Raw genomic sequence first — 21,024 nt, 5'->3', positions numbered from 1 at the left:
TCATTTTGGATGGACTTTTTACTCAAACTTGTTCTTTTGCCAGCTACACTTTTACACATGTGCCTGTTGGTTTTACACTGCCCTTCTTTAGATGTGACCTTATGAAAATCAGCAACAAAAAACCTTCTTTGAGGAAAGTCTAATTTACTTAATTACAAGGAGTGGGCAGTTGTGCACCAACTTCATCATTCTGTCATACTTGAGGCTGAAAATTGGCACAGAGTGGGCCAGGTGAAAACTCTTTATTACGCTTCCTGTTTATATTGGTAACACGTTAAATGGAATTTTAATGTCTCCTGAGGTCACTTTTAGAGCCAAATTGTGTCTGTCCCTATCACAGGTGTACTGAGTAACTCTGTGCAGGCACAGAGCCTCTTTCTCTTCTGCCGGCCTCCACCTCCCCATGCATAAATGTAAGACGCAATGGATGAAGTCAAGTCCCACCGAAGTCAATAATTGTATTATTAGAACAAGATTTCACTCCAAACCAATTCCTGCAGTTGGTTTGCAGCATGCTCAGTCCTCAGGCTTGCCAGGAGGGCAGGGAGGGAACGCACAGCCTTACAGCCCTCCTGGGGCTTGCGCACTTCACTCGTGTGCTCTCACCCTTTATTGCTATCTGGATCAAATAGAGTCTTTTCTAAAATGGTTTCTTAGCACCCTTTTGTAAGACTCCATTAAAATGCTGTACATTATATGAAGTGTTACGTTAAGTGTGCTCAGACCATAAGAACTTGCACAAACCTCGAACCAACACCAGTTCTAAATTGTTACTCACCTGCTCTTGAACTACTTTAAAAAGAAAAAAAATTCTCCTAGAAATGAGGCACCAGGTAGTAGTTAGCCTAGAAAAGCTCCTTGGAAGGCAAACTCCTTTGGGCTCCACCTTGGCATTCCTGGAAAGCAGAGCACAGCCGGGCCCCGCTCCACAGCAGGCTCCTCCTTGCAAACCAGTATCATTTCTGCTAACAGTACTACCGATGCAGAAAGCCGCATTCCAGCAGTGCATGCCACGGGAGTCACTGGAAAAGGTTTATGAGGTATTATGGGCTGAAATAAAACATCAAATAAACGTATACATGGAACATGCACAAATAGGAGCAGGGGTGATTCCCCGGCTGCAGCCTGAAAACGGCACTTAAAATACAACCTTCTCTCAGCACGGGGGTTCGAGAGCAACTCTGCCAGCTGCCAGGAGATTATGGTGGTAAGAGGCACAGTGCCCAGCAGCAGCCAAACGCCTCTTGGGCTTTCCCTCGTCGGGAGATGGATCTATCGTGTCTTGGTCTGTCACGTAGCCTACAGACCATCCTAACTCATGCCTCCTGACACCTTTCCAATAACCCGAGATCCACTTGTAATCTGGGAGATGAACAGTTTTAAACCGGCAGTATTTTTAATATATATCTACCTCGGATATCAGTAATAATACCGGCAATAAAATGAAAAGGGTATACTTAATATATTTTTCCCTTGTCAATTATTTCCCCTTTAAAATGAATATGATATATTAAAAACCTGATGCTTGTTGAATTTAAAACACCTCAGAGGAAGAGAGAAATTCCCACCAGATATGGAAAAGTAGGGTTTGTCTGGAAATAAATGCAGCATAATAAATTAATGGTGAGGGGGAAAACTTCCCTGTATTGCATAAGGAAAAATTACTGCATTAGCAACACAAAGCATTACTCTTTCTTGTAAAATAAGGCACAGTGCAGCAAGATTGTATGATTTGTACCAACTTTTCATTATGTCAAAAGCAACATGTGTGCCTGGTATTATAGCATTAGGGTTGCCTTGATAAACTGTAACTGTGTAGGATAACATCTCACTTGATAGAGGTTAAGGCAGAAGTAGGAGTTAATGCTCTCCTAATGCAATTTACTGCTCCTTAAAGAAATCTGTAAAGTGCATTTGGAAGAAAGAAAATCTCTTTCGACATTAAAAAAAAAAAATCAAACCCATTTGCAGATCAAGAAATAACAACACACAATTTGCACTAGAAAGATCAGCTTCTAAGAAGTACAAAGCTTGTTATTAAGAGTAAAGTTAGAGAGTAAACATATTTTCATAATGGTGCCTGTTCTTGTAATAGAAAAACAAAATGAATGTAAGTAACATCGGTGCAATAAGAAGTCAGCTCAACACCCAACACTCCGATGGACCCAGCAGTTCAGGCAACAGCTCACAGCGGGGGCTTCTAGCTGGAGGTCACATTTTTTTGAGGTTTCAGATGGTTGAGTTTGCCCCGATTTTCTAATGCTATTGAACTAGAGACACTAGGCTAGGCAAAATGTGCCTAGACTGCATTCAACTCTAGAAAAAAACCCTAATAATTTGTCCTTACAGATAGACAATATTTTATATTAATAGTTAGGGATCCCCTAATTTTGCTTCCTCAAATCCAATGCCAGAGATCCTTTAATCCCACTGCACAACAGAAAATGTAGAAAGCAGATACATTGGCCTACTCACTTAAGAAACACCACCAAAATCTTTATTTCACTAGAAGCAATGAAATGGCCCCCAAAGTTGTTAGCACCAGGAGTTGCCCTGTGCATCAGCAGGGCATGCGGAGAAGGACAGCTGCTGGGCTCCCCTGCACCAGTCGGCCTCGACCTGCACGGAGGAGGAAGCACTGGGAGGGTTTGAGGGAACTGCCGGCTGTTTTGCACAGCCCTCATGTAAGCAGCAGGCATGGGACAATGTCAGGGATCCACTGTTTACTTCATTCTCCACTTCCATGGCTGCAGGCAAATCCAGCCCAGCCATGCAGCTGAGCTGACTGGGGACAGGGGATAAGAAAATGCCAGCGTCACTCACCTACCCTGCAAATAACACTCCTCATACTCCTGAGGAAACAAACAATTGCTCTTGCTGCAGAAATCGCAGGGATTTTGAGAGGAAGAGAGAGAGGAGTCAAGCACATGACAGCAATAAGCTTTCTTCACATACTTAACCTGGTAACCAAGTCAACCGTCCCCAGGGGAAGCTTAATGTCGGCCAAAGAAGGCCAACTGGAAAGTTCAGCTGCTCTATCTTTGGACCATTAATGTTGGTTGTTAGGTCAAGGCTTCATCCAAAAACACCTACAGCTAAAATTCAAGTATTTCTGCTAAAACTAAAAGTGGCATATTAAGTGCACCCTGTGGGTTTGGGGAATGTTTCCCACTCAAACTAACAAAAAAATTGTACTTTTTTTCCGTACCCAGATCAGGAAAGAACAGTCACTCTGCTGATAACCAGTCTTCTTAATAATGCACAGAATATTAACAGCTAGAGTACAATAAAAGTGAGCCCTGACATTTTAATTTATCCTCTGAAATATTTCTTCTTTCACTGGAATGACCTGAAATTGTTGGAGGGCTAAAAACTTTGGTTCTGGGAATGCACTGCCCATGATGTTTTACTGGCTTCATTTCAAATGAAAACAATTACTGTATAGTGAGGATGTTACCACACAGACATAACAACACCATTAACTATTTTTGACTTCCAGTGTAAATTGAACCATTATGGGGTTTTAAAAATGTCCTCATTAAATTTTAATGATCTGTTTTAAGGGATTTTTTTCCCTTATTAAAATTAAAACCAACTATGCTTTACAGCTTTCTCAGAATGTGGTGCATTAATCTAAGATTCAAATAAATCTGTAAATCACAGATTAGTTAATAAAGAGAAACTATCTGGGTTATTACAGGTGGGGCTGGTAGCAGTACCTGTTATTAATGTTGCCTAATATTTACCAATAAAAGATGCTGCTTCCCGTTCTTTAAAATGTTGCCAAATACCATCTGACTGAATAAAAAAATTCTGAGTTCAAAGGTAGACACACCTGGTTGTTTTGTGGTTCTCTCCCCCTCCTCCCATGATAGGAAAAAGAGCAAAGAAAAGAAGGAAAAATGTCAATTGAAGTGATTCAGCTGATTAAAGAATACTTTTCATTTGCATTAACTCCCCCATAAACCTCAATAATTTTTTTTCCATGAACTCAGGGCTGCCTTGTTGTACAGTAAGTACTTGAAATTTTGCATGCTGAGGGCTAGAGAATGTTTATGAGAACATTTCCATCAAATTTGCCCTGAACTTGCCCAATTCATAAACTTTGTGTGGACTAAAATGGAAAAAAAAAAATTTAAAAAAAATGACAGTTTACATACACTCAAGAGGGACTTGTGAGACCTTTGCTGTTAAATTTTGTGAAGACTCACTTTATGGTGAACACGCTCCACCCCGTGATGGGGCAGTGGTTTCCCTCCGGGCACAGCTGCAGCCTCGAGCAGGCTGGCTGGTGTACTCACTCCCTGGGTCCAGGCAATCCCGTCTCCCCCGTGAGATTCATCTCTTTCCCACAGTCTCATCTGCAGTTGCCCAAAGTTAAAACCACCACAAGACTGACTGGAAGGTGGAACAGACCTTTTTAAAAACAGTCTGGTTTGCTTTCACCCTTCTGTTATATCACCACCTGCTAATGAGTAAACATTGTCCTGCAGCATGCACTGACGGAGATTGCAATGATGGTATATATACACTGCATTATATAGTCTCCCTGCTGGCATCCGTATGTTTACTTCTGATTCTATCACAAGTATAAGCATAGCTCCTAAACATGGACCCTGTCATAATTTTACTTGTTTTTCCACACATCGCCAGACAGAGCAGAAAACTAAAATAACGGGAACACAGCACGCTTTTAAGTTACTTCTAGAAAGTGCCTTAATTTGGTATTCTACAAGAAGAACATGCTACAAAAGCAGAATTTGCCAGGAGGACTCTTGTAGTTGTGTTATTTGAAGAGAAACTGCATTCAAGCTACAATGGCACAATAAGTCAGTCTCCGAAATATGACAACAATACATAATTTATCAATCCGGAAACCTAATACTTGAAAGAAGCCTTAGTCTAACCTTTCCATCACTCCAATTGAATTGTAAGACCACCGCTGTAACAAGACGACTTAGAAAACCACCGGGGTGGCCTTGATAATAATACACATATCATTGTTGAGGCACAGGAAACTAAACCAGATGGTTTTGCTGAGGAAAGCACTTTTTTGGCTTTGTAAAGCCTAAAAACACTAATAGGTCAAACACAAAAGTGGTGAAAAAGTAAGCTAAAGGAAAATTTATGTAAATAAGAAAAAATCTTTTTACAATTATATTCCCCTCACATAAAAAATGGCTGCAGGAAAATAAAAAGGGGGAAACGGTGCTGTAGTTCTGAAATAGATCAGGATAGTTTTCTGAAAGGAAAAGGTCTAACAGCAACACTTACAGTAGGTACTGCTGCTGGAAATCGATACCATATGATGTGCATTAGACAGAACACCTACATATTGTAATTAAAACCCTTTCCTCATTTTTATGTTTTAAATATGGAGACCATTCATGTCTACTGTAATAAACTACTTTCTTGTTCAATCTCTTATTAGCAATCATACCAAACTTAAAGAGAAAATAGCACACACATGCACCTCTTAGAATACATGAAATCGAAAAGAATTTCCACAAAATCATCCATATTTGAATTTTCTCACTTACGCTGCAGTTATTTAGAAGCACATTATTTACAGACTTCAGCATTTCAAAAACAATGAAAGACTTCATTTTGTTTTGTTTTTCTTTAATGCAGACATCATCTACGTGAGTAAAATTAAGATGATGGTGTGTTATTCTGCTGGGAATTGCAACTATTTCTAATAGTCAAGAAGCCTAATCTAAACTACATGCTCTGAAAGAAACATATTATAAGCTCTTTTATTGTGCAGCCTTATTTACCAAAATGTAAGCTTTTATTTAGCATTAAAAAGGAAAACTTTTACTATCACAGTTGTTCTAAAATATGTTCTCTATTCATAAAGGAAGGTTTGCCCATATTTTCAAAATCTGAAAGAAGAAGTTTGAGAATTATGCCTACATTTTGCTGGCATCAAATCATGTTCTAACTGAAAGAAAACATAATTATTTAAATATCAACTTTTTTCTGCTTGCATGGGACAATGGAGAAGAAATGTACACTGAGGAGAGCTTCACTATTATGCTTATTGTTTGTCACAGTTCATTTTGGTACTGCTCAGAAATAGCCTTGCAGAAAACGTTCAAAGTCTGACGCCCAAGTTCTTAACTAAAATCAGAGAGTTAAAAGAGTAGTTTCTGAAGCCAGAAGTCAAGTGGTACCACAGCCGCCTTACTGAGCCCAGGAAGCCTGATGGAGCCTATCTGGACAGCAATAAAGAAAAAGAAATGACAATGCAGTCTCACGAGATCCTATTTTGATTCTGCATGAGAGAGATGCTGGGGAGACGTCTGTTTTGTGGCCAGTGATGCCATCTACCACCTCATATCAAGACTTGAACTCTTTTGTAGGGTTGGAACATTTCCATTGAGGTGCAACATGTGCAAATAATTTAGTAAAACAATGGCATCATGAATTGACCCTGGCAACCCACCTATCTAAGTCTTTTCCCTATAGACTCAGCCAGAGGGAAGACAATCTTCTTTACTACTTCTTGTACCTGCTGTGCCAGCGCTCTCATTGTGTCACGAAGAAGTGGCTTTATTGCAAACACCCTTGCCCTTGGGTCAGTGCTGGGTGAACTTCACAAAGCGATTTGGCATCTTTCATTTAAGACCAGTTATCTGTGCTGTGGCCGCTTACATTGGCTGTACTATATCCTGAGAACTGGACCATTATTTGCATGGATGATTGAACATACTATCATAGTCAAATGTGACTTCCTATATCCTGAACACAACATACCTCCACATGTCCAAAGTATTTACATGAGGAAATCAAAGAATAATCTCCCTTTGGCATACTTCCTTTGGGAAGATGTTGCTTTCTCAAAAAGCATTTCAGCATGAGGCTTAGTTCTACATCTTATAAAAAGGACAACAGATTTTTAAACTATTAGAAAGGAAGTAAGGTGGAATAGTCATTGTCTCTGATACACATGCTTCTAGAAAAGATATTGCTTCAGCAAGCAACTGTCAAGAGTTTTATGAATGTTCAGCAGTTGTTCCACAGGAGCACAGTCTATCAAACTTTTCTCCTAAAGGTTCATACAAGCCCTGCTGCTCTCACAATTACTTCACCTCGATGGCAGCAGTAAGATAATCAGTTCAGTGGATCATCACATCAATCAGAGCAGATTGGATATAATTTTAAGATCAATTTGGCTTAATAGAGCCATTAATTATCCCAGCTCAAGCAAGCTGATGGAAAGAAAAAGTTCTCATTTGGAAATACACAAAACACACTTGAGTACGTGGATGCCTCAAAAATCTTTACCCTCATACTCGAAGAAGTCCAGTATTGAGGGTTTAAAATTATTACCTAACTTTTATTAGAAGTGATTAACTTTGAGCATAAAAACTAAGCAGTAAAAAGGGAAAAACATTTTTCACTTCAGTCCATAACAAAAGGGTAATCCTAATTTAAAAGCAGGTCTTTTAAGTTCATGGGCCAATCTCATACCTATGTGAGATATTGGTAGTTACACAGACAGATATGACTGACTTTTGTTTTATAACCAACAATCCTCAACAAATCAAAACTCTCACAAGCAAGTATTCTGCAGGGCTGATGAAAGGATGTGTCACAAAAAACTCAAAGCCTCATCAGACTAAGGTAAAACATATCTCAAAAGACAACACATCCTTAACACTACAAGAAAACAACAAAACAGAACTAGAAATGCCTTGGCCAACAGTCTTGCTGGCTGAATCCTTTTCTTATGCACAAAAGTAAAGTAAACTTTTAAATAATTCTGTCTGGCAAGAGTTTTTATATTTAAATGCACACACAAACGTACAAGAAGGGATTTCCCACAACAGAAATGGTAGCAGCTGTCTCCAAGAGTCAGTCTTTACCTATTAGAAGGGTGAATAGAAGAATCATGAATAAAAGACCAGGTGATGCTGACTGGAGATTTAAATGCAGAAGGCACCACTGTAGATTAGATTTTACTATCTCAATTTCAACATGCACCAAATGGTTTAAGACAATAAAAATGTGCATTTTCTTGTGTATTTTAATCACAAAGTAAAGTATGAATGAGCACCAGTTCCAATTAAAGAAAAAAAAAGGAAAGTCTCTCTTTAAACAGTTTCTTATGTGCTTGGTCCTTATGCTCACTATATTACTTATTTATAAACTGTTCATTTTTCTTTGTTGGTTTTTTTTTACATTATTTAAATATAATGGAAGATAATTGCCATACATTTAGAATATCAAATGGTCCCTGATTTCACCATGAATTTGGGCACATGCATAATTTTAAGCATTTGACTAGACCTGTAATTAATTGAATTGGAGCCAATTATGACCCAATTATGAGTCCTCCGTAATTATTGCTTGAAATACTGGTGGATTTCTATTGAAGACAAAAGAAAATCTTTCTGATCTCTACAAATACTTAAAGACTATTTAAACTGTTACCTTTGACTTGTTTTTTTACTTTTGTAAGATATACAGTGACAGGCTTTTCCACAGCATTCATCAGTGCAGTATTTCTGCTCTCTGCAGAACACTAAGGTGTGAACACTGCAATCGCAGAAGGCAACCTGAGCATCAGCAGGTGATAAAGAGGAAATTGAAGGAAAGGAAGAAAAAGCTTCAGCTGTTAAACTCTAATATGAACTTGCTCTTTTTTGCAGAGCCTCTTTCCAACATGACTATGTTCTATTTGTTGGCTTTCCCTTTACGTCTTTACAAATAAATGTGTCTAGTACAACCCGAACAACAACATTTTAAGGTTTCAGTTGCAGATATAACTTCACAACTTCATTTATAGTATTTAGCATGTAGGAAATTAAAAAACACAACCAACTAGTGATGGATTGATGGACAATTTTTTAATGGTCCAAGTTAAATGTTTCTGAGAATCTATATTTATTTGAAGTAAGACTCTTGGGTGAGTGTCTGAGGGAATTTGTATGATGCCTTGTGTTTTATAAATGGCATAGAAATGAATCAGACTGTTAAGTCTTGGTATTGTACCAATATTTGAAAATACCTAGCAGATGGTTTACTAGAACTTTCTACAACGAATAAAAGGTATAAGTTAACCTCACAAAACAAATTAGCACACAGAATATTCATATATCAACAGCACTGATATATTGTTCTTTCTCTTCCAACTCAGTGTCATTGACCGTCATCTCTAATACCATCCCATGAGACTTGTGCTGGATCACAGTATAGTAAAAACGGAGAAAGGGGGAGTAAGAGGCAGCAGCAATTTCTGCAAAAATGTTAAGAGTTATTAATATAATTTTAGGATAAAACTAATACTCCCTCCCCCCCTCCCCCCCAAATTTTCAATGGCTACTTCTATTTTGTTCTCTTCAAACACTGAATGGAAGCCTTTCTTTCTAGTGAGTGAGACTTCCCATTTTTCATTCACAAGCACAATGCTGCTGTACCTGATTTTCAGTTCCTGCAGGTGGCAGTTCAGGCCCCAACTCAAAAACCTAATCAAACACACATTCCAACTCTTCTCCCCTGACATGAACCTATGTTTAAGCATCAAACTTCTGAATCATCTGCTACAAAAGCTGACCTCAACCCACAGCTAGCACCGAGCATGCTGGCAGCCCTTCCCCTGGTGGGCATCTACATGCTTCAGTGCAGGCATGTGCTTCCATGCTTTACATTATACAGAAGCATTTGCCCAAAATCACAGTGGCAGTCAGATGAATGCATGTGATCAAAGCTAAAGTCCTGACTTCTGCTTTGTAACTGACAGACGTTCTCCACTCCAATTCATACAGGATACGATCTCTCCACGAAGTCGATGGGAGTTTGGTCATCAACTTTCATGAGATCAGGAATTGACCCATAATGTTTTATAAAACAACAAAAAGGAACGTATTTATGGTTTTATTATTATCCCTAATAAGGAAATAAGGAGAAAGAAAACACAGTACATGCTCTAGTCTATATGCACATGTGTTACTTGTATTAATATTGATGGGATTTAAAAGTACATATGGAGAGGATAAGATACATCCCTATGTGTTCAGCCATATGCTTAAGGAAGCTCCCCAAATGCTTGTAAATACGATCATGCTTTCTAACATACTATGTATTTATTTGAACAACGTTAAATCTCTAAACCCTACTTTCCAGTCCATTAAAGCCTCAAATAATTGTTTACTTCCAGTTTAAAGTTACTCTCTTTTTTAGCCATTAGAATACTGCCTGTAACCACATTTCCACAATATTCAGGGAATTAGAGAATTGATAATAACTCTCCCATTATCCAAAGGGATACCTCTCTGGGAAGAGAAATACTCAAGATGAACTATATTTTAGTGAGGAATTCTTTCCAGAAGGTTTTGGGACAGGCCCAAAATGTGTAGCTGAAAGGTCTGGAATGCTACTTACACAACAAACATGTGTTCATGCTGTAGACCTCGGACAACTATATTCCTTCTGGAGGCCAAAGGCCTTGAAAGCTAGTCATTCTTCTGGATAGACTTGTTCTCATTTCCTTCTTTTTTTTTTTTTTTTTTTTTTTTTTCCCCTTTTGAACGCAGGACAAGTGTCTGACCCACTAGGCACAAGAGGGTTATTCTGGATTTCCCTTGTGGAAGAAGACATCAGAATTCATCCCATGATTTATGATCTGGTGCAAGTCATTTTGGAATAAAATAGCCAAAGTATTTATGGAATATCCAATGCCTGTCAGCAAATTATGCTCATTATGTTCATGCAACTGATCATTTTATTTGGTTTATCTTTTACTTCCTTCCAGTTGAGACTTGATAACTGACTTTATGAACACTCTTGACTATAGTTTTATCCATTAAAAAGATGATTGGGATGGTTTACTGGATTAACTTCTTCAACTACTGTTGGAGCCACAAATATAAAACAATACTCATGGAGGCATAGTCATGACATTCATAGTGCCCTTACCACCTTACATGCAAATGCAATGCAAAACTAAAAGCCAACTTTATTTATATCCAGCTGCCAAAAATCACCTTCTTTGCCTGCTTGATGTAACCCTTTGGATGCCAAGGCAATATGGCTGTTTACTTTTTTTAATATCATCCAGAACAAAAGTTTATATTGTGGTATTACAATTTTGTTTTCTTGCTGTTTCTTTTTGACTGTAAACAAGATTTGAGAGCTCAGCTTTTATTTTACCTTTTAAATCCCAGTTTACAATAAAAATCCCAAATCAGACTTCTTCCTACTGAAATACTTCTTACTTTGTGATATAGAAAAACAAAACAAACAGTCATCATCTTTTTAAACTACATCAATGAATGGTGAAGCCAAATCCGGTTTCCCAGCAAGGAATTATTAAAAGACAGAAATAGTCCAATGACCACAGGAAATCTTTAAGCACCAAAATGGGGACAAAGGTCTCCTGGGGAAATAACAATATTTCCTACATGGTCATTCACGTCTCCTTGTAATACAATACAGGGGTATTGTTTGTTTGTCTGCTTAAGTAGATGCACAGAATAAAATTAGAAACAAATCCTGACTATGAAAACATTTCAAACGCTAGATGCAGGCACATGCGTTGCAATACATGCCATCACAACTATGTTGTGATGCTTCTTTCTAATGTATAACCAGCTAGACCTTTGATCATTAATACATACACCATTCTTGCCTCATTGTAATAAAGGCCACCAACCTCCAGCAGGATCTTTGGCTTCAGGTCATACTGCATCTTGCTGCAATCTTAATATTGGTCATAAAATTTGTCAAAACAATAGGAGAAATACTCTAGAATAGATCCACTTTATAGTCAGCCCCCTCCCCCAAGGAATTTAGTCAAGGAATGTAAACCCAAAGATTTATTTTTATGCTCTGGTCATGCCTGGAGTAGACTGCTGTGTTGCTAAATTCCCTACTCTGAAATCAAGAGCAAGACAAAGTTAACAGGCCTCAATATGCAAAAACATCTTGAGATAGCCCTCCATGGACCATGGCCTGAAGTTACAGAAATAAGCATTATCCCCACCATGAAGACAATTCAGAAAAAGGCACGTGGCCCACAGCTTACCTCAACATAGTCCCTGGCATGGCCCCAGTCCCTCTTAGCATCCAGATTGCCCAGGCTGAAACAATCCAGCTGTCCGAGGTGAATCTTTGCTACCGATCGGCTAATTTTTCGAGTAACAAAGTTAGCCCCTGGAATAGAAATAAAAGGTAGTATCAGCACAGAGTCACAGTGTCAGATAACTGGCCACAAGAAACACCTTGTATAGCTCCGCGCATGGTGCTTTCAGTCTTCATTCACTCCCCTCACACCAGCTAGACCCGTGCCATATTTTATCGTTTGAGTAGGCTAAGAAGCTTCCAGTGCAAGTGTCACATTAGCTGCACTTTCACAGCAAAGATCTTTCTTTGTGGGACTTCTTAAGCATTCCTAATTTGCTGCCTCAGTATTCAGTCCAGGCATAAAGCCAAAGAAAATCATTTGGAATGTCAGTTCTTAAACACAAAATGCAAAAGGTTACATAAAGAAGAGAGACATCTTAGACCACCCTCAAGTTTTTTGTTGCCATTTCTTTTTTCTTTTTTATAATTTTTTTTAAGGAATGCATATATCTAAATAAATTAGTTCATCAATAAAAAAAAGGGACTATCCAAATACTACATATTCTCCAAAGGACTGTTCTGGTTAAATGCATTCTACTTTTCTAGTTATTTGGGATTCTTTGTCCCCCAGGTTCAGTGAGAACATGAAATTGTGATTTCAACTTTATCTGTTGAAGGCTGTACAGTATTTTATCATATTTCCATATTTTGTTCACTGTATTGCTTTGGAAAATTTGTGTACCCATTTCTGCTCCCTGTAGAGTTGCTTTAAATAATATTTGTTTCTAGTTATTTTCATATCTTGATTTTTAGATTATGACAGCTGTGTTTCTAAAATGTGGTTAATAGTCTCCTCAAAAGCAGAGGGATTTGAATTTAGACCATGAGTTCAGGCTAAACAAGCCCAATGGCATTTGCACACTAATGGGCCAAAAAATTAAAATTACATGCCTTTTTTAATAGCAAAAAAAAAAAAAAAAAAGATTGAGTGGTGACAGATGATACCTCATCCTGATGGAAAGCAGGAAAGTTGGTGAAAATTGTAAAATGCTCTTAGCAAATTTCAAAAGTCCTAAGTAGTGCAGATTGTACATTCAATGCATATATGCAGGTTTTTTCATTATGGAACTCTGCTCTTGAGATATGCATCTCAATATTTTCTGTTTCCTGTCAAACAAATGATGGGCTGCTGCAAAATTATTAAATAATGTTGAAGTAATTTTTCAGACTACTAATTTTTCCTATAAAGTCAAGAGCACTACAGTACCTTTTTGTGTCATTTGACTCTGCTAAAAGTAAAAAAAAAAAGCGCACCTATAAGAACCATGTGGAACGAAATAATTCAGACCTTACCACAGGAATAAGATTGAATTTTAATTTTTTGTCAACTGCTGAACTAATTGGAACTCCAGTTATTAGCCATTTAGAATATATCATTAGTTTATGCTTGTTTTTTAAAGGATGAAAATCATGTAATTTCCATGTACCCTGAAAAAGTGTTCATGTATAAAGGAAGCTTACAATATAGTGTGACTTGCAAAATTTTGGAAATAAAATATACTGGAGAGTTTTTTTATAGCAATGTTCCTCAAAAATTGGACAAATGAGTCAACTGCAGGATGAAAGCCCAAGCCCTTCTTCCAGACTGCACCCTGCATACTCACCAGGAGAAATATGATTATCCCAAAGATAAACCAGTGCAAACCACAGGACCGACACAGTGACTCTGCTATTGCCATTTCTGAAAGCAAAGTACTGTGGTTCCCCTGTTCCTGGCTGGACGGGTTTGCAGTGGGAGTGCAGTGCTGGCTTAACAGAAACCAGTGACAGAGTCTCTTTGGCTTAGTCAGACTGGCACTTCTCCAAAGACTGTTTCCATTTTTTACATTATCAAAGTGCTTTGAGATCTTCACACAGATTATTACTAAATGATTAAAAAATAGACTCAAATTATTACACAAACTTATTAGGATTTGCTCTGAAACTTCCTAACCTTCTGCACTGAAATAGTTTCAGTTAGCATTATTATTCAGTAAATAACAGTTGAGGGAGAAGCATTTTTTTTCTAGGATAAAGTATATGGCTTTATGTTCCAGACTCCAACTGAGTAATAAGCAAAAGTGGCCGCTTTCAACGCTACATTCCCATTTGCAGTAAAAGCAGTGAGAGTTCTACTCATCATCTACATTAAAGCAAGTTTTACTGTCAGCTTGCATGACTAATGAATGTCAGCTTTCATTTTGGAGCAACCACTTCCTCAGCACACACACAAAAAAGCGTATTAGGTTGTGTGTGTGAGAGATGGGACTTACGCTATCAACTTAACTTGAAATATATGAAAGATACTGCACAAGAAAAAGCAGATTCATCTAGCACAACACAGCAAATACTAGTAACTGCTGTCTTCTTGCAGAGTCACTGATAACTGGAGAGAAATGATCTTCAAAGATCTCCAAGCAAAAATCAGAATATACCTCAAAAGGCTGAAATGAAGAATTAAAGAGCACCACAATGAAAAACAAACCTTTATTTTCCAGAAATATTCCAGTAAGGGTTCAACAAAATAATACCAACCCTTTTCATGGAAGTGCCTCAGCATTAAAGTTGCGGAAGAAAACTATGCTGCTGTTCATTCTGAGAAATGCGAGTAGAATTTTTTTTATGCAACCAAGGACTGAATGGCAGATTTCAGAAGCATTTAAAAGATATGGTTCATAAACAATGTTTAAATACTGATTCTCTTCAAACAATATCTTAAAATATCCCATTACACTATATGTTTGATCCCATGCCATTAAATGCACATCATAACAAGAATTTAAGCTGATGCCCACTGGAGTCATACAAAATAGTTAAGGCTATGTCAGCATTTCCATTAAAAAGCCCTGTCCTAGGGGTTTGCAATCAGGCTATAAAATCTTGCTTTGGCCTGAAACTTGGCAGACGTAATGTCTCTTTCCTCAGGAATGATTCTATCTAAAAGGTCTATGTGGAGTGCTACAGATATCTTTGTATAACTGAATACAAAGTACCTTTTGAGACACAGAAGTGGTTAGCTTCCTTCTTCCTCAGGAGGTATTGAGGACTTGCTGATGTTGAACCTACAAGAGCACTTTCCTCTATAGAATGGCCAGTTAGTGCCAACAAGAGCGTCAATAGAGCTGCTGGTGTTAACCACTTCACCCTTTATGTTGATTTTCATGGGATCAGGATGTTGCAGCAGCTAAAATGCCACCAGCTACCACAGCTGAATAAGGCCTACTTTATTATGCTACTAACATTACTAATTCATGTGGAAACGTGTTGGTGGTAGCAACACAAACTAGCTTACATTGGTGGGGAAGAGAGATGTCGAAGTCCCACATTTGCCTTCTGGCTTTGTACTACTTCCTCAGTTCAGAAAGATTTTGTAAAACACACCTCACTCTCACACCTAGTACGAATGAACACGGAGTGATCAAAACTCTATTATATGGATGATGTATTTTGACTTATCTGAACACTTTCAAAATGTGTGAGGGTAGCACTGCTCTGGGAACTCACTATCCTACAGTAACCAAGAAGAGAGTCATTCTTGCTCCCTCAGTAGGGCCAAGCATGCTGGGCTAACTGCCTTGCATAGTTATCTATGCAGCAAAAACATCCAAACCATGATGGGCCACAGTATGCTCTGGTTTCTGTCTCTACTGACAGCACTGGAATTGCTGTACTGGCACAGCAGAGATGTGTCCAGACGTTGCAAAGGATGCTTTGGTGTGTCCGCACATTTCAGCAGTTACAAACAGCCTTGGTTGAGCAGTGCCTGACAAGTTTTTATATTTTAAAAGAGGCCTTAAACATGAATTTTCATTATATTAACAGCTCTTTCAGGAACCCTGGGCATTAGCTTAGATTTGTTTTCAAAACCCAAGCCGTCCCTCTGAGATCATTAGCATTCCAATAGGAACCATAAGGTCTGATTTACAAACCTAATTTATCCTAGATACTATTTTAAGCAAGGATTCCTCATCAAGCAGACCTGATCTGTAAAACATATAACTTGTCAGCAAGCCACTATAGGAACAATACTACAATAAAAAGAAATAGCAGAGGTATAATGCAATAGCTTCTGCTCTCCAGCCCAGGCCTGTCGCCCGCCGCACTGCCTGGCGCAGGGTGGAAAACAGGTCGCACAGCTCATCCCTCCGAGAAGGACGCTGCCTACATCTGGCAAAGATACAGTTTTGAAAGATGGACACACCTCTCGTTAACATGTATTTAAAACTACTGCTTTAGGAAGCACACTCTCAACACACCTACAGTTCCAAAGCTGGAAGCTCCGAGAAAAAAAATCTGGGTCTCTGCATTAATACCCCGTTCCTTTTATCAGCACTGGGGTTTCACCTTTTGTGTATCATCAGGAAACTGGCTGTTGAAGTAGGTGTTTTTCTCTGGAATCTGTGATTTATAAAAGGCAGCCAAATGGATGAAGCAGTTTTAAGAGCCATTGTTACAGTAACTATTTCTCTTCAAGAACCCTCATTTTCCAAGTTCTCAATGCTACATACAAAACTCAACAGGTGACAAAATTGCAGTCTTAGGAAGACTACTATCCCTGTATAACACTAGGTGTTTCATGCATAAGAAAATCCATCATTAATCCTAGTAATATCACAGAATAACAGTCAATCTGATAGCACTTAATAGCAATACTTATCTATCAGATGAGATGCAGTCCAAGCAGTCTATCAAGCTGCCATAACATCTTTTTTTCATTTTGCATAAAATATGAAAAAAAGGTTTCTGTCTTTAAAGATGCTGGCACAAGAAAAAGGGTGGGTTTTTTTTCTCCAAGTTTCTACAATTCTGGCATAGATTCTAGTGGAAGCCTAACATGTTCAAACACATTATGTACCCAGTGCTTCTACTAACCCAAAGGAACATATTTCTTTTAACATATATGTATTGTAAATGATACATTTAATGAGATCATTAAAATGTTTTGATTGCCTGAAAATCCACATTGCTCATAATTTCCAATCTGTGAGAAGATCTTCCACTTTTGTAACAAGCTGAAATTAAAAAACAAAGCAACATCCAGTTTTTCTAAGGGAAGAAGTCTGGAGCTTCCTTTAGCTTATACTGATGAAAAGCAATAACAATTATTCTGAAGTCAATAGAGTTATGTCAATGTAAACCAGATGAAAAATCAAGTTACAGATCTTTAAATTAACCTTCCATATTTTGGATTTGAATGGAATTTTCAACCGTACCCTGATCAAAACAACTGATACAGTACTGCATTTTGGTAAAACTAGTATAGCAGCTACTTAGTGTATATTAAACACACATGCATTTTAATTGTGAATCCACTCTCAATTTAAAATAACAAATTATTCTTCTCACAACAACAACTATACAAAGTGGAAACATCACTGTTTGAAAACAAAGCAAAAATCACTGTTAAAAGTTTTTTTTTTTTCCTTCCCAGCTCTTCATAATATCCTGCAAATTTTACACAGCAAGTACAGCTACATTTGGATGAGCTTGCCAGAAAGTCCACAATCAGATTTTTGTAAAATGAAATATACATGAAATAAGGGTCATATGATTCATAAGAAACTCATTGTAAAGTCATGCACTGCATGGGAAACATCTTCCTGACCTGAGCAATAAATCATTTTATTTCCTGAAACATGAGATATAGTGCTTTAATCCTTACATTTTAATCCTGTATAGCCTAGCTGGAAATATTTTGCTTCATCATAATATTTCCAATCTCTTTCTCTATCCTTTAAAATTGTAATAGTACCTTACGATAGTGGGTTTCTCAGATTTTTCATACATTTTCAATGTTTTTCAAATATTTTTGGTTTACATGCCCCCAACTATTTTCCAATGGACATGTGAGATCTCTAAACAGGAAAGATAAAGCTACTGATAATAGGCTTGTTTCTAAAAGTTATTCTTCATCACCCCCTGGGAAATCATCGCATAATAATAAAATCCACGGATCACAGATTGAAAGCAATGGTCCAATAACATGAGGATAAAAATTATCAAGTGATCCTCATTTGGTATTACTTTAAAATGTGCGATTTCAATAAAATGAAGTAGTACTAATTCCTTTAAATATTGCTATCAAAGACATTAATTGGCACATCAATTGAATTATTTCCTTTTCTAATACATTGACACACATTTTGAACTTTCCAATGCCAAAAGTAAAATGTGCTAAGTCTGCTTGGCCCCATTTTCCATTTGCACCACCACACTTTTCGATGGAATTCCTTGGGTAATGGAAAATATACTACCACCTGTATTTTAAAAATGAGAAGACTGAGGCAGAAAGGTAAAGGCGTGCAGAGGTAGGGCGCATCAGCAGCAGGAGGACAGCATGCTGGAGGGGTCTGATGCTCTTCAACCCGAGAGAACCTCTGCCCTCAACATCCACTTGCACACTAAGAACATTTGGACAGCTGAAGGCAACAGGAGGTCATATAAACTAGGCATGGAGGAAACAAAAATTATTTATTTTTATAATCTAAGGGGAAAATAAGAGTGAGAGACAAATCTTGTGAGGAACGACAGGGTATAGAAATTGAGACGGAATGGAGAAAGTAGGGAGACTTTTCTTTTACCCAGCGGGCGGAAAGATAGCATGAAGCTTACCTGGAGGGACAACTAGTAAGCCATGTAAAAGAGGCACATGGAAGTAGGGCAAGACACTATCAACCACCACCAGAGGATGAGAATCAGATGTGACGTTTGCCATAGCACGGCGAGCCATGCTGCCCTGTGATTCAGTGGAGCTAACCCTCCACTGGGGATCTGTCATCAGGGCTTTAAATTCTTCACGACTGTTCTGCATACAAACAGATAGAGGTTTCCGCCTCCCAAAGAAAAATGACAAGATGATTTCTACGACTACACAGCAGCAGTTCTCTAAAACGACTGTGAAAAAATGACATTTAATTAGCAGACAATCTGCATGGGTAATGTGTAACACAATGCTATTAGATTTCACATCCAAAATACCCTTATTCAGGATTAATTACAAATCTCAGATCTATCATATGGGGTTGGTAAAAGGATAGGGTGACATACCAGCAATAACTGCTGGGCAAAAGGTGCTATTTTAGTATATTTCCTCCATATAATTTTTCTTAAATTAAAATATTTTCCCCTCAGGAACTGTATGCTGAACAGGAAAAGGTGAGGCATCAAAGATTCTTATAAAGGAAAAACCAAACATTAATACCGAAAACAATATGTGAAAGTGTTATTCCTGTTCCCAAGTTTATGCTGTTAATGGCACTTACATAAACAGAGCAGCGTTTCGCTTACAGAAAACTTAACCTTTTGCTCCAAACTATTCACTCTGATTTCTTAATCGCAGTTCATATACACTACATTGTAAAACAAAGGTAAATGTCTTTAGCCACTCTGATTTGTTAACACTCATTTAAGCTGTGTTTTTTTAAATTGTACAACTGAAGTTATTGAATTAAACCTCTCATTTAAGCTGTCACAGAACTAGACAAGCCCTTGCATGTATGATCTATGGGTAAGCATGTGTGTGTTTGCCCATCAGCACAGACTCTTTATATTGTTTAAGCATGTGTTAACAATTGGAGTTAAGTACATGCTTTGCTGAATTGGTGCTACAATAGCTAGAAACGTATGCAACCAAAAGGAAAATCCAGCACCATGCACAAAATGGAATATCATACAGTCTAGGGCAACTTGCACTAAAAATGGATTTTAACTCAGCTTGTTAAAGAGCTATCAAAGTTCAGACATCTGTGCCCTTAAATTTAACACCCCTTTCCTTTTCTCCCTGTTTTTCCCCTCCTCCATTCTCTCAGCAACCAGTAGCACATCAAAAAACGTGCTGTTTGATGGTTCAAGCTGCGACATTCAGCCTTTACCCTAGTGCTCCCTTGAGATGAAGCAGGCAAGGCTTTTAATCTTACCTGGTGACACATGACTGACTAATACAGTTTCTTGGACCTTCTGACCTCTGGGGGACTAAGTCGGCTTGGTCTCTCAGCCTCTCCAGGTGGCTGAGACATCAGCTTGTGGTGGGTCATGGTATAATCAAAGTTTTGCACGGGTCTTCCGGGTCTTTCTGTGCACCCATATTAGTGCTAACTTTTAATGTGCAAATTTCTGGGTATAAAATGTGCCATTTCACTTCAAGTCAGGGGTAAAAAAACTTTCACTTACTTCGACTGAAGGCAAAAGAGTGTAATAAGAACTAGCCTTAAAACCAATCACAGTAGCATACAACTTTGCTGAGTCAGTGCTGATGTATTTTCTTGGAGAGAGAAAAATGGTTTAGCTACAGCCAAATAACTTATTTGAAACTTTGCCTCCCACACAAACTAATAAGCAGTCCTAGACAGGCTTGACACATACCATATAACTCAAGATGTTCCTAAATCCATGTACCTCCCCTTTGAGCTTTGTTGCTCAACTGTTTTTCTCTTAGGACTTTCTTCTGGTTAGCTTTGTGACAACGGTAATCCTCAAGGCACCCTTTAGGCCCTCAACACATCATCTGGTAAATGTGTTTCAATTTTCATAAACCTCCCTTTGCTACAGGAGTCCTGGTGCCACCAAGAGGTGTCCTGAAACACAGTTGAATTGTATTTCCGGGGAGCTGGAAAGAGCCGTGGGCAAACAGCTCATTGAGAAGTAACAAGGTGGGAACTAGCAAGAGCTGGAGGGAAGGAGAAAAAGTCTCAGCTTCTACAAATAGAGGAGGTATGATTTTTTCTAGTACTTGAACAGGGCACATAAAACGCAAGGCACTACATTTCCTTCCATCTTCTGTGTTATGAATAATTAGATTCTCAGCTAGGATGTGGTGAGAAGTACATCTCCAACACCCGTGATGATCCCAAAAATTCAATGTACGACTCGTCAATTGCAATGGTCTGCGATTACCAGTACAAGGACGAATTGTTCCAG

The 21,024-nt window shown here is 38.2% G+C and overlaps 1 protein-coding gene across 2 annotated transcripts in view; it reads right to left on the bottom strand.

Annotated features, from left to right (window-relative positions):
- The window catches only part of GMDS (GDP-mannose 4,6-dehydratase), a 428,015-nt gene that overhangs the window by 218,834 nt on the left and 188,157 nt on the right, over positions 1-21,024 (bottom strand). For both annotated transcript variants that reach the window (XM_069808976.1, XM_069808977.1), the window contains one exon: positions 12,032-12,159. In XM_069808976.1, the coding sequence (XP_069665077.1) occupies positions 12,032-12,159 (128 nt within the window). The remainder of the gene's footprint in view (positions 1-12,031; positions 12,160-21,024) is intronic.

Source organism: Haliaeetus albicilla, chromosome 21, assembly GCF_947461875.1.
Source record: "Haliaeetus albicilla chromosome 21, bHalAlb1.1, whole genome shotgun sequence".
Taxonomy (NCBI): Eukaryota; Metazoa; Chordata; class Aves; order Accipitriformes; family Accipitridae; genus Haliaeetus; species Haliaeetus albicilla.
This window is presented reverse-complemented; position numbering and strand designations above follow the sequence as displayed.